Consider the following 14,720-nt stretch of genomic DNA (forward strand, 5'->3'; position numbering starts at 1 on the left):
TTCAGCAAATCCACGGTATCGTTAAGTGGAGCAATTTGGAGCAAGTGTTTCTTTCTGCTCATGGTAGATGTGGGAAAGGAAGATCAAGACAGGCACAGAAGAGCTAGAAAAGTCATCACTCAAGTTAGGGATGGGTGCTTGAAAACAGACAAGTTTAGTGTGCTATCAGCATGATCCTGGCTCTTGACTTCATTCGTGCGCACAGACTGAATATATGCAAAGGGCAAAGCAAACATTGTCACAGGTTTTCTTTTGCATGTAGCACAAAATTGGCAGGCAAATATGAAAGCCAGTGTTCCATTCCTCAGGCATAGGTGTTTCTTAGTGACTGTGGGCAGACAGTAACCAGCATTTCACAGTAGCTATTCCATGAGAGTTTGATATTCTCCCCTCCTGCAGACAGTGCACATGGTCCCTGCAAAGCAGCCTGGAGTGTATCCCAAAGATTGTCACCCCCCACTGTATCATATTAGTGAACCTGTACAACTAAAAATAATTTCAAATGCAAATTTGGTGAAAAGGAGTTTAATAGGGAAATTTCATGACTGCAGTAGAGAAGTTGTGGTTTAGCACTGAGATAGGTCTGATTGCTTGAGCATGTGGGTGCTATGGTAACTCAGTTTCACCATTTGGAAGCACTTAAGCTCTAAACCACAGTATGCTGCACCCTCTTCCTTTTGAGTAGGGTTCTGTAGAAGAAAAACAGAAATAAACACCACGAGAGAAACCACAGAGCAGCAAAGGCGTTGTTAGCTGGAGTCATACAAGTGGGTTGCTGTAGTTGAAGTCCTATGAACACTGAGCATGTCATTTAGGTGCAGTGAAAGCAATGCCTTCCTTCTGCCTGCTAAATACACAATATTCCTGGATATTTATTTTAAGTTTGAAGCAACTGCATACATGGCAAAAAGTATTTGAGTTGCAGCTTTTAGTTTTTGTTCTACTTTGGGTTTGTATTTCTGAGAAATTCTAGATATCATTGGTAACAAATGTTGTTTCCATGAAATTAATACTATTTGAGGGAAATTTCTGGTTTTCTCTGTGTTTTTATTTTTCTCTGGAAAAATTAAACTCTTAATTTTATTTTGCATAATCAAAATCAGATTTTTTTTTTAATGATCAGAAATATTTCATTTGATTTCAGGTTAGTTGAGAAAAAAGTATTATTTCCATATTTTTCTTAAATTTTTCTTTTGTTTTCCTTCTTATCCTTTCCTTAAGACAGGCCCTGTATGTTAGCAGAAGTTATGCTTGGTATTAATTTCTTTGAGCTGATAAATGTTGACAAACTTTGATGTTTGTACTTCCTTCTCTTTTCTGAGCTTGCAACATTGTATTCCTCCTTGTGTCTGACAGCTATAAGTTTTTAATTCCATCTCTTTCTTCTGGCTGCTGCCCTTGTACTTGATTGCTGGTTAATTTGAATTTTTTGCCTTCTTCAGTGCTATTAATGCTGCTTAAACCTTATAGTTGACTCAAATTGAGGAGAGTGACAACTCCTGTCCTGGAAGCTGCACAGCAAGGAAAGGGTCAGAGATGTTGGGAACCAAGAAGAGGCATTAATTTTAAAGCTTCATTTTAAAAATAATGCCACATCCTCTTATATTTAGCTGTAGTGTATTGATGGGATCAGGCTCTCAGATGATGATTGCAGTGTGTTAAGCAGCCACTCTGGGGTGCAATTAATAATGAACTTCTATAAAAGCAAATATTTTGAGAAATTCAAATGGAAACTATTTTAATTTTCATTTTGGAGGCAGAATGAATGTTACATCCTGATGCCAAAACAAAACAATTGGCATTTCTCAGTCAAAACTTTTAGAATTTCTGTTAAATTAAAATGTACAGTTTCAAATTTTTATCCCCAATTTCATGGGAAAATAAATATTATAAATATTGCCTGTGGGAATATAAGTTCTGATATTTATTTAGTTTTAACTCTCAGCTGCAGTCACTCTATAGCATTGCTATGATTGCTGTAAGGCTATGAAGATTTATGTCAATTAGATTATGGATAACTTTGAAGTGATTTTGTGGCCGCATCTTCAACGACCAAAAGCATAGGCATTCTTTGTAAGAGCCTCTGAAATGTCCCAGTTAGCTGAGAAGTTTTCACATGTTAAATTCAAATGAGTAATTTCGGTTTTTTGACTCAGAGTATGCAAAATTTCACATCTTTTTAATGTGAACTTTATACGGCATTCTTTCAACCAGTTTTCAAAAAACAGCAGTGTGTTCAGAAACTGGAAACAGTTTTTCTTTATTATTTTCTTTTTCTTCCCCAGAGTTAGTGACAAATAATAAAATGTAATTCTGCAGTTTTTGAATATGAAAGCATTTCAGCACAGATGATCCTTCCTATAAAATTTGAGGGTTCCTCTGTGGTATAGAATTACTCAGACGTTTAAGTGTTTGCTAGCCTATTCATAGGCCTGCCCAGATTTATTTGTAAGGTAGCAATGGATCCCTTTATTTTGTGTTTGCAGCAAAAAGAAGCAGTAACATCTCTGTCCCTGATACTCATTTACTTTAAGGTCCCTTTAAGTGGTTCTGGCAGCACAAGGGAGCCTTAAAGTAGGTGTGAATTACATCCTATCCCACTTGAAGTTTAAAAATAAATCAAAGAAAGGTGGCTGGCAGCATTTTGTAAGGCTCTTTGCCTTACTCACCCTTCACCTCCCACCAGGAACTGTTCTTTTTTTGCAATTTAGTATTGGCTTGCAGTGGAGCTGACTAATGTCTGTGCTGTTTGCTAGAAGACCCCCTCAAAGAGCTTTACTCCATCTGAACGAGGAGACCACATCCTGTTGCGTTCTGTGCAGATGTGAAGAGCCCTGACCCTGCTGCAGCAGGGCTGTTCGGCTGTAAAAAGAGGGAAGACAGAATCAGGACCTACCCTGGCTGCTTTGTGTGAAGTGCTGCTCGGCGGGGGTTTCTGGGCTCTGTCCAATATGCCAAAGGGTGGAGAGATCCTGGGAAAAGGGCAACAGCTCTGCAGAATCACTAAGCATTTTTCCTGGCAGAAAAACCTGGCTGCCTGGTTTTGCAGGCACGAGGCTGAGAGGAAGGATTGCTTCCTCTGCCCCTCCCCAGCTCTGGCAAAGACATGCGGAGTGCAGCTGGATGCAAAGAGCCAGCTGGTAGGGTACCATGCTAGATAAAACACCAAATGCACCATTAGCAGAAAGGAATCCTCCTTTCTGTGTTTCTCTATGCTGTGTGCATCGGGGAATGCAATGTGCAGCACTCCTGTGTGAAGAGGGGACAGCCCGAGATACTGGTGTGCAAGCGCTGTCCCCTGCCTAGCCCAGCAGGAAATACAAAACCGCGTCCATTTTACCCACTGTGGAAATTAAGCAGCAGAATGGAGTTAAAGGGCTTGTTCCCTTTTATCAGCTAATGTATTTTTGCCCATATAAACATGGTAAAGTTTTTAGGCTCTTAATACAGATTCAACAATTTCTCCACCTTATCACCTGGAGTTTCTTTTAAAAAGCGCGTGCACAGGAAATGTGTGCTGGCTCAGACCTTGGACTAACCTGGAATACAGTGCCTTTTAACATATCCTAGGTCTCAGCTGTCTTCTGTTGAGTCTCTTGGTCGTGCCAAGTGGAAAGTGGTTTCACTGTATTCTTTCTTTCCTGGGTGACATCAGCGAGCAGTAACTTCTTACTTGGGTGCGACCACAGTTCACTGCAGCGAGTGGAGAGTCACTACTGCAGTGGTGATACAGTAGCTTCTGTACCTCAAATGTGACCCGTGCAAACTGCTCTCCATGGCATTCAACGTATTTGGCTTTTGTTTGTTTGTTTGTTTTGCAGCCTTGTTTCTTTCAGAGTTTTTCCGTTTACTCTTCTTGTTGAACATTGAAAGGTTTATTCAAAATATGGTAGTCTCATATTTCACTCCAAGGGTCTGTATGTCTCTGAGCTTTCAGGAGAAAGGGTGATCAGCTCATCTGTTTTAGATGTATTTCATTGACAGCCTGTCATTCTGCTTAAAACCTTTATTTCAAGCAGCAGCTGTGCTCTGTCTGCTGACTGGTAGCAGAAAGGGAAGGAAAGTGATGAGCCAGGATCCCACCTGCCCGTGGGACGTGTGGTTGGATGTTTTTGCAGGGTACCCAACTAAGGCCAGATCCACTCAGACATTACTGATGGGTTGCAAAGCTTTCAGGTAAATCAGCAGTAACCAGCTGGTGACCAAATCAAGAGAAGGGAAAGGGAAGGTTTTGTTTGTTTTTTTTTTTATTACTTTAATTCTTCCACTTGGGTTATCTGAGCCTATCCTACACATGTTATCTTAAAAATGTCCTATAGCTGGATGCAGTTTAGGATTTGAGGAAAGGTTTGGGATAGTTCCTGTGTAAACCCAGACTGGTTTGCTTAGTTGGGTAATTGTCAGGCTTTCATACCCCACAGCATGTTTTTTGGGAATTGTACATCCTCATTAGATTTTAAAGATATTCAGCCTTCAAGATTCCAGAATCATGTTTTAGAATATAAACATGAACAGTTTTTACTTTGTTAACATGAGGTTGGTAAGACATTTTTGTTAGCTGTAGGACATTTTGCGGTAGCAATATGCTTGTGAATATTGGTGTCACACAGTCTGATGTGTTGGGATCATTCTTTATTTTCCTTTCATTTACCTAGTATCTCTCAATCAGGTTAGATGGGGAATTGTATCTATCTGCTTTGCTGTTTGAGGGGATCTTTTTTTAGTGTCTGCTGCCACCTATTGAATTCCTTTCAACTGCATCATATTCCATTGCTATAATCATATAATATAATAGGGTCACAGAAGAGCAAGAGACATTTAAAATGCTTAGAAGGACATAAAACTGCCATGAGATGCTGTTGAAATGCTAGTGGTTATTTGGAGGGGGAAAAAGGACAATCTAGGAGTATCGTTTTAAGAAGTGATCTGCTTTAGCTGACCCTGCTCTGAGCAGGGCAGCTTGACCAGGCGATGCCTTGAGGTCACTTCCAGCCTCGTGTCCTGTGCTTGTATATAAGATTTAGCACCTGTTGCTGTGAGTGAGCAATAAACTTCACGTTATATTTAAGCTAGTAGCATTGTTCCTAAATTTACAGCAGAAAGGACCTGGAAAATTACTTTCACAGGAATCTTAAGGAACTGAAGGTGGCAACCAGAAATATAGCACTGTGACAAGCTTATGAGCTCTTTTGCTTGTATTATCTTACTTCACTTGGAAGAGAGAATCATGAAGTATATAGTTTTGTCTCCATCATGTTTGCATTATATATCAGTAAATAGCTTGAAAAGTATTTATAAATATTTCACTGGTCTCTGAGCAGAATTTCCTTTAAGATTTTTTTTTTGCAACTCCTTTTATTCTTTTCTTGGAAACAGTTATTTAAGTGAAGGTTAATCTGTGTAGATGCTCACAGAAAATTAATTTTGGGCTTGGCGTATATTTATTGTGCTGAACCAAAGTAAGATATGGGAAGAAGGGGGAACAATTGAAATATCATATTATAGAATGTAAAGTAACTGTTAGCTTTCAAACACTGACTTTAAAAAATATGAAGATACTTTGAAAAGTAGTTGCTCATGGGAGATGTGAATGCATATACATGTTAGCTTTGACAAGGTTCTTTGGCAGTTTAATGCATCAATGTAGATTATATAATTGCTGTTAATAAATTTTCCAGTCCTTACCAGAGATTTCAGATGCTGAAGATACATTGATAGTTCAAAAGAGCATCTGTCATTTTGTTTCTTATTTGTAACATCTCTCAGGTTAGGAAGCTACATCTACTACTTTTCTGTAGTTCTGAAAAGTATACGTGGTCTTGTGTTTCAGTGGTGAGATACATAGATAAAAATAGGAGAGCTGTTAATACAGTGGCTTTTACTACATTTTTTACATATTATATTCTTGCAATTCAGACCGGTTTTATTTTGATAGTTTCTCATTATTTCAGACAAACTATGGGCAGGCCCATATCCTCATCTCATGGACCGGACTTCAGGCAACACCCCTCCCCACTTCTGTAACGAATGAAGTAACTAGCTCTGCATTACTATTTTTAGATGACCTTCATTTGACTTCCGTTGATACTTTTTCTTTAAAATGTCAGACAACTGGCTTTTTCCAAATTTTAATTTGCAGGAAGAGATCTCGAACAATGTACAGTGCACAAAGAATTCAACTGCTCACTAGAAAAGTACTTACAAGATTTTAGCTTTTGTTTACATTCATTTTTATATTGTGGCATTTCTTGACACTTCTGAGCATAAAGAAATTGCTCACTCTCCACAGGGGAGATCTGAAAGTTTGAAGGAATTTATTTTCAAAAGAGTAGAGCTACAACAGTTGTGAAGTGCCATGTAGGGAAGCTGAAGTAACAGATAAATTATAAACAGTCACGTACTATCTGAAAAACACATGTGCCAAAATTAAAAAAATAATCCAGGAAAGAAACATAGTGGGAAAGAATTAATAGCAAAAGGGAGAGAAAGGAAGAGCCAAGTGAGTGGATGAAAGTTTGTGGACAGTCACAGCATGAATGTGTGAGCCAAGTGGGTTGGTTCCTTGTTGAAAGCAGAATAGGTTGTGTTGGGGACAGGCAAACTTTTGGGATAACTTTCACAATTCTTATGTCAAAGTGGAAGCTTCTGATCCTCAAAATGAGAAAAAGACATAGTGATGAGAAAAAACTCATGGTTCCAGCCACTGCCACTTATTTTTGTCTTTGTCACAACAAATTTTACATTACAGAAATACAAAATGTTTTGGGTTAGGATTTCAAAGCAGGGTGTAAAAGTGAGGCTTGCTTTTATAGATATAAAAAGATCATAGCTTCCAGCTCAAGTCAGGAGGTAATTTAAAACTTGGAGATAAGTTATTCAGAGAAATTCTTAAATATCAGCAGGTTGGGCCAGGAAGGGTGCTGCCAATTAGAAATTAATATTAGAGAAAGTAAATGGCTTTCAGGAATGCCAAGGCTTGGCTTTCCAGGTCTTCTATAGTGAGGATTATAGACAGAACACCAACAGAATTAGTGTTGGTATCTCTTCATAGCAATGAAGTAATTCATCATTCACCAAAAAGTCTCCCTCTGTTGATATTGCTTGCATTTGTAGGCACTGCTGCGTGATGATCTGAAAGATTTTGAGGGTCTTAGCTTTTGGTATTGCAAAATACACTTGTAAACATGAAAACATTTAACTATCCCTCAGTAAAATCTGTCCTGAGAAATGTGTTTCAGAGAAAGCTATACAAATTGTTGGCCTTTTTCTACTATAGATTAACTTCTCACCTTCATGCATTGTTCACCTGGTGATATTTTTTCCCCACTATGCAGCAGGAGATGAAAATCTGGCAAGTACTAGCTCTGCTTCCCCTGTCTTGCCTCCACCTGCACACTCCACATCACTCTCACCTCCAGGTACGGCAGCATTGCTGCTTTTGTCCTGTTTTATCTGAACTGGCATCTCCTGCTATCATACATGGTTTATGTTGTCTGAGGTTAGAGCAAAATTTCTTAACATGATGAGGATGTTTTGTTTTATTTATTTTACTTAAAACAAAGGTGGGGTTTTGAAACACACTTTTCAAAGAAAGTAATTAGAATTCAAGCTGTTGTTATGAGTACATGTTTTCCTTATGGACACCCTTTCCCCTTGAGCTCTCAGATGAGAGTTTCATGCTGAATTGTCACAGTGGCACTTTCCTGCAATTCCTGCAGTGCAGCGTGAGCAGCACAGAAGTATCTGATGCTTGTGGGGAGATGGTCCTTCCTGGGTCAACAACATGAGACAATAACACCCCGATCAGTCTGGGCTTTTTGTAAGCTGCACATTAATTCACCCCCTTCAGCTGGTGTTTTCAAACACCTGAAATCAGTGAAGGTCCCCAACCTTGCTAAAGGATGATCAAATCTCTTCACCACAAAGGCATCCCAGAAGAATTGGTGGGAATTTGGAATTAGTGGCCTTGCAGACCTAATCACAAGCCATGCTCTTGCAATGAATCCAAGCAGTTGTGTTGCACAGCCTGTGAAGGAACTGGAGAGCCATGTAAACATGTTCTTTTCAGCAGTGCTAGAGAGAGAAATATAATCCAGACAGCAGCTGGCAGCCTTTCTGCTTGCAATGAGCTTCTCACTTTCATGCATTGCTCACCTGATGATATTTTTTCCCACCATGCAGCAGGAGATGAAAATCTGGCAAATGCCAGCTCTGCCTCCGTTACGTCACCTCCACCTGCACGCTCCACATCACTCTCACCTCCAGGCACCACGGAAGGTAATGGTGAATCTGGGACCGGGGCATTGCTGCTCTTCTGTTCCAGCTGAGTTGGCGTCCACTGCAGCCTTCCTGATGCTGTCTCCACCCCTCTGGCCATACAGCACAGAGTCCTGGCTCAAGGAAAAGTGATTTTTAATGTGGACAATATCTATCCACATATCATATGCTTGATGTTTTGGGGGTCTGCTTGTTGCTACATGCCACTAAATATTAAGAATGTGTTTATTCCCTGCGGAAAGCTCAACTGATAGTTGGGAGGAAGGAATGTTTCTTTTTATATTTGTGGCATACAATTGTGTTTAATTCCTTGAAAGCTTAATTTACCCTTTCTCTCTGTTTTTCCCTTTCTCAGGAGTTGAACCAGCAGCAACTACACCTGGTAAGAAATTCCTAATTCACATGACAAAACTGCATTGGTGTGGTTTTTCTCATCATTTCTTCTCTCCTTTTCCTGCACACAGATATCTTGCAAAGTGTGTAATGCCTTTCCATTTAGCCCACTGAAATGAAATATGCTGTCTTAAGAGGCAAGAATATGATACAAGTCTGGGTTTGAGTAATGAATTTGAGTGTATTTTAAAAACTAGCATTTAGCATGAAAGAGATGTGTTCAGCGCCAAGAAGGATCACTGGATGTTCAGCTGGCACCTCAAACGTTCAGTGTGCCTTTGCTTGCTAACAAACCCACAGTGCCTCAGTGCAAGAGTGGTCCAGCACAGCAGTCCTGCCTCGTGTGCAGCCTTGTGTCCCTCCTCGAACGGGCAGCCTTGCAGCATTAATGAACTGCTGTACCTCTCACCACAGGTGTCTCTCCTGCAGACAGCACGCACCTCTCCACGCACGCAGGCTCCGTCCTTGCCACAGGACTCAGCAACCCACCGCGCAGCAGCACTGCTGCCTTCACCACACGCACTCCCATCACCTTCAAGAATGCTTCAGCAGGTTTGCTGCCTTCCTTTAAATGCCACTCACTGCTCTTGGAAATGTAGGGAAATACTAAGAAATTACTGTAAAGGAAAACTAAGCATTTCTGCCTCAGAGCAGCCTTTTCCAGCTTATGGCTCATCAGATAGAAATGGTGTCTGCAGTTTGGCATAGTGGCAATACCATAATTATTTCCAGGATCTGGTATCTGATGGCCAAGTCTTGCAGTCATCACAATAGTATCAAAATACAAGATGCTGTCAGTGAGGTTGTTGCCAAAGCATGAGCAATAGGAATGGATTTAAAAGCAAATGTAGAAACCTGTCAGTGGTTTATAAGCTGAGAGATAAATATTGAGATATAGTAGGTAATACAGTGAGTAAGGTATGTGATCTGGCAAGTGAACACTACTGGACTGCTTGTTTCTGACAGAGCACAAGTGCTATTCATAATTGTGTTTTACTGTAAGAATATAACAAAATGGTTTCGTTATTCCCACTTCGTAATTATTAATGCCACTTTTATGGTGACTTCATCATGGATTATGCCTAAATAATGACCAAAAAAACCTGTCCTTGTACACTGCAAAATTAATAAGTGCTATATTCCTAAAAAATTCCTTTAAATTCCATTTAAATACTCATGTTCTATTTTACTGGTTATATTAACATTTTTTTCTCTCATCATTGTTCTATAAATTACAAAAATCCTGGAAGACAAAAAAAAGAAAGTGGAGAAGGGCTGTAGAATAAAACATTTCTGATGATATAGCCATATGAAGTAATTAATTTTACTTTTTAATACTGATTATGTTGTTTATTTCCTTACAGATGATTACAACTCAAAATCCTTGCACAGCACCATCTCACCAGTCAGCATGCCAGCAAACACTGGGATCATCCCCACTCACACGATAGGTGACAAACTTGCACACAGTTATCACAATTATGATACTACAAGCACAGAAAATGTGTTAAAATGAGGGAATTAGTTTTGAATTTCTTTTATCAAACCGAAGCATACAAGCTAGGCAAACAACTGCATTAAATGTAAGGGATTTTTTAGGAAACTTATTAATAGTTTATGAGTAATATTAAAGATACCAGATTTGCTACTTGTCAAGCAATTGAAAAATAGAAATTATTTCCACACAGTTGCATAGTAGGAGGGTAAATCTGTCAGTTACTGTGTCCATACTCCTCTTGATATTCACAGAAATTTGCTCATGAAGCAAAAATTTGTGAATTTGTGATCTGTGTCCTCCTGTTTTCCAGCGGCTTCTCTTTTGTTTCACTCAGCATTAAACATTTTTTTGAGATCTAATATTGCCAGGACTTACGTTATTGTTATTGCAATTGGGCTGTAAGGAATTAATTACTCAGTAAAATATATGTGTGTTCTTGAGAATCTCGGTAACTCTCTACTGCACCCTCTTACTTCATCTGCTCATTAGGGGTACTGGGTAACCAGATGTCTCCCAGCCTGGAAGGATGCAAATCTATGGCCTATCTTCTATGGAAAAAAAATTAGATATCAGTCTTTTTTGGTACTTATACCTTAGTATATTTGAAGTAATTGTTTTCAGGATGAAGTTCTTCACTGAAGCTTCAATATAGGTTTTCTAAATACCAGCTCACAATATCTTTTGGGTATTTCAGTGTAAAAGTAGTTGTAAAATGATCTGTACTGTTGTGTAAATCTCTTTACAAAGGTAAAAGGAGCTGTGCAAAAAGTAGGTAAATTTTATTTCTTTATTGACATTGGATAGTGTTCAGTTAGCCATTCCACAGCGTACATATCCTGGGAAACTGCTATAACTTAACATACCGCTAAGAGAATGTGTGATTTTGGAATATTCTTGTGCGACTTTGTATGTAGAAATGTTATTAATAACCAGTTTGATTTGTAGTCAGTGACGCCATTGGAAAATTATGAAAGACACATGATTCCTAAAGTAACTACGTGAAAAATGAGGTTATATGTAGCTGATGTTTTCTTCTCTTTTTTTTTTTTTTTTTTTTTTTTTCCAAATGTGACTGAAGTGCTAAATACAATTACTTGTGTTCAATATATTGAATGAGGAATTTGGGGCAGTACCAGTCAACTTTCTCCAGTATTTTGTAAAAAACAAACCAAAACAAAACACTCAGACACAAAACCCCAGCCCTGCTGACCTGCATCTTAATTTTGTTTTATTTTCCTCCAGAAGCTCCCATAGTGACAACTGAAGAACCTTGTGGTAAGAACCAAACCCCTTATTTTTCCTCAGTCTGGAAACTTGACTAAATTGGTAAACCCAAACACCAAAAACAGATCAGTAAAACTGATCAGTTAACATCTCAGTTTTTTTGTAAACTGTCTTCCAGTTCCAGAAGAGTAGGATTAAAGTTATTAACATTTCTGGTCTTCTCATCTCCATTTCCAGTTCTCTTTAATTGCCCTGCACTAGGCTGTTGACACCAGCACTGCAGAGGAGATCTGTCTTCATTCCACTAAGCCCTCCCTAATTTTTCCCCATCATGCTGATAATCACATGCTGCAAACTGCAACTCATAACTAAAGTAAAAGTAAAGTTTGGACATTGGTTTATCTCTCTTCAAAATAACAGACCTTTCCTTTCTAATTTTTAGAAACAGACCATAGCCATTATTTACTAGATGGTAATGAAATTCTTTGAATAAGAAAATTTGAAATTTCTGTTCAAACAAATGATTCATTGTGTCAAAACAAAGTATTTCACTTTGAACTGACATTTTTAAATTAAAGCAAAACTTGTTCTGGAATCTTCATCCTTTAAATTTTTTAGCTTTCCTAACTAGAGAATTATTTAAAAGAATATTTTCCTAAAGAAACTTTCTGGTTTGATGAAACATTTTTTTAAAATAAAAGATTAAAAAAACCCCAAAAACTAGGAGGTGCTAATTTTGCTGTATTTTCTGATTCTTAAACTACATATGGTACTGGGAGCACCACAAAACATTCAATGGTTCTTAAAATTTGTCATAAAATCGTTGTTTGCTCTTTTATGTTTTTCTCCTAGGTGACATTGAGCACAGCATAGCAGGTGGACAAGATGACGAAAATATGACTGAAGTTACACTGAAAAATCTCAGAACAAACATAAGATATGTTATTTTGGAGGATGGCAAGAGCTTTACTGGGGATTCCGGCACCTATAAAGTAAAACTTCAGAGATGCAGGAGCTACACCATTGAATCTGAAAATTGCAAATATATTATTCCTATTCCACCTCGTACGTATAGAAGGAGATTAGTAGTTTCGGGGGTTTTTGTTGTTGTTGTTTATTGGTTTCAGCTTTTTGCTTGTTTGGTTTTGTTTTTATTTTTTTTTAACATGCAGTAATTCAGCCTTCCTGGATTTCTTAGTCTATTCTTGTCTCTTCAGACAGAAGGTTTTAATACTTCCTGCTTAGCTTGCAAGATATTTTGCATTTTGAAGTTGCACCTTAAAACTTCTCAGCATTTTCTTAAAGTAGGATGTAAAAAACCTATAATTTTTTCATTGTAAACGATAAAAGAAAACTTTAGCTACGTTGGCCATATGCAGCATGGTTAGCAATAGCAAGACCAGCCAGCACTTGAAAGCAACTATTTATGCTGGATGTTTTGTTCACTAAAGAGATTGTTGGATTAAAGGTTTCATTTATTATTTGAATACCATCAATGTCTTTATCTCATCGTGAAATTATTTGTATTAATGTATTATTCTGTGCTAATTGTATCTTCATATTGCAGCATAAGTCAACAAATACAAAAGAACAAATTGCTTTTTAAAGAATCAATATAGCCAATGTCACAGTGACATATAATATTAATCCTTTACAGAGAGCAGCAAGAGTCCTTTCAAAGTTAAGGATCAAACCAACACATCTGCACGGATTTGTTGGGAACCCTCGTTGGCCTGTGCTAATGTGACTGTTGATTGTACAGGTAAGACACTTCTAAGATATTTTAAATGTTGATCACTTATTTATTCAGTTACTTTCAAAAGCAATGTGGACGTTGTCTTTTGATGTGAGACTGGCAGATTTAAATTTATTGTGCCAATTTGAGGAAAGGCCTGTTCAGAATTTTGGGGATTTCCAGGCTGGGGACTACTGTCCCCATGCACTGGAGATCTGGGGAAAATTCAAACCTAGAAAGCTCATTTCCTGAGTTCACCAGCTTCACAAATTGCAGACTTCTGGAGATGTTGAAGTCCTGCTTGATGGCCTGAAGGGGAGCTGGAAGTTTGGAAATCCTTCAGTCTGTGGGTCTGCTATGAGCTGATCCCTTGCAGACTACCTGGGCAGCTTTGCTCTGCAGGCTTCAGGATGTCCAGAGTTCAGGCTCTCCGCTCTTAGAATCATAGAATCATTTTAGTTGCAAAAGACCCTCAAAATCCTTGAGTCCAACCATTAACTCAACACTGGCACTAAACCGTGTCCCTAAGAACCTCATCTGCACATCTTGTAAGCACCTCCAGGGATGGCGAGTCACCCACTTCCCTGGGCAGCCTGTTCCAATGACCAGCAAACCTTTTCTGTGAAGACATTTTTCCTAATATCCAATCTGACCAGCAAACCTTTTCTGTGAAGACATTTTTCCTAATATCCAATCTGAACTTCCCCTGGCACAACTTGAGGCCATTTTCTCTTGTCCTGTCACTTGTTGCTTGGGTAGTTGTAGGTAATGATAAGGTCTCCTTTTCTCTAGGCTGAATAGCCCCAGCTCCCTGAGCTGCTCCTCAGACTTGTGCTCCAGATCCTTCACCAGCCTTCTCGCCCTCCTCTGCACTCTCTTCAGCACCTCAGTGTCTTTCTTGTCTTGGAGCCAGCCAGTCTGTGGATATATTGTCTCAAAGGCAGCTGGTGTGATAGGGAAGAGATGGATGCTGCATGTCTTTGTGTGTCCCAGAAAAATGTGTGATGAATGTCCAGGACTGGAGATTTCGTGTTTCAGGGAGCTGAAGAGCTAAGGAGCCACTGCAGGGTTCTTCCAGACTCCCGTGAAATGTTTTGATTTCCACAGGAAAACTGGTTTCTTGGAAAGCTTTACTGATGAGAATTAAAGATCTATGCAAACTGAATTAGTATAAAAGAACCTAAATCATAGTAATTGGATTAGGTTGTACACTTTTCTGTTTGGAATATCTTGATAGTTTATTACAAATTATATTGAACATGTATAGTAGAGAAAATCCCAGTTAAAGTGGTACCATGTACTTTTGGAGTTGTGAAAAATATTGATTAAATTCTTTCTGTGGCTGCAGGTTCACACGTCTTTACAGTATTAAATAAAAGTTGTGAGCCACTGGACAATTTATTACCCAATCGTGAGTACAGCTGCAATGGTAATGCACATTTTTTTGAAAATGATGTTGTCACCCAAGCCTTCAGCATAATAACAGATTATGGTGGTAAGTGTAATGCTTATTTTTGCTTTATTTTCTACATATTTCTGGAAACCCCTGCTATGAATCCTGCTATCTCTGTTTCCTGGGGTTGAAGATTTTTG

The 14,720-nt window shown here is 38.7% G+C and overlaps 1 protein-coding gene across 17 annotated transcripts in view; it reads left to right on the forward strand.

Moving 5' to 3' along the window:
- Positions 1 to 14,720, forward strand: part of PTPRC (protein tyrosine phosphatase receptor type C) — a 63,036-nt gene that overhangs the window by 26,218 nt on the left and 22,098 nt on the right. For 3 of the 17 annotated variants that reach the window (XM_082052243.1, XM_082052233.1, XM_082052242.1), the window contains 9 exons: positions 7,335 to 7,418; positions 8,182 to 8,277; positions 8,633 to 8,659; positions 9,085 to 9,222; positions 10,035 to 10,121; positions 11,411 to 11,443; positions 12,245 to 12,457; positions 13,050 to 13,154; positions 14,476 to 14,622. In XM_082052243.1, coding sequence (XP_081908369.1) covers positions 7,335 to 7,418; positions 8,182 to 8,277; positions 8,633 to 8,659; positions 9,085 to 9,222; positions 10,035 to 10,121; positions 11,411 to 11,443; positions 12,245 to 12,457; positions 13,050 to 13,154; positions 14,476 to 14,622 — 930 coding nt within the window. The remainder of the gene's footprint in view (positions 1 to 7,334; positions 7,419 to 8,181; positions 8,278 to 8,632; positions 8,660 to 9,084; positions 9,223 to 10,034; positions 10,122 to 11,410; positions 11,444 to 12,244; positions 12,458 to 13,049; positions 13,155 to 14,475; positions 14,623 to 14,720) is intronic. The other 14 variants (XM_082052244.1, XM_082052247.1, XM_082052248.1 and 11 more) reach the window with 14 other exon arrangements.

The sequence above is a fragment of the Streptopelia decaocto genome (genome assembly GCF_964273445.1).
Source record: "Streptopelia decaocto genome assembly, chromosome: 5".
Classification (NCBI taxonomy): Eukaryota; Metazoa; Chordata; class Aves; order Columbiformes; family Columbidae; genus Streptopelia; species Streptopelia decaocto.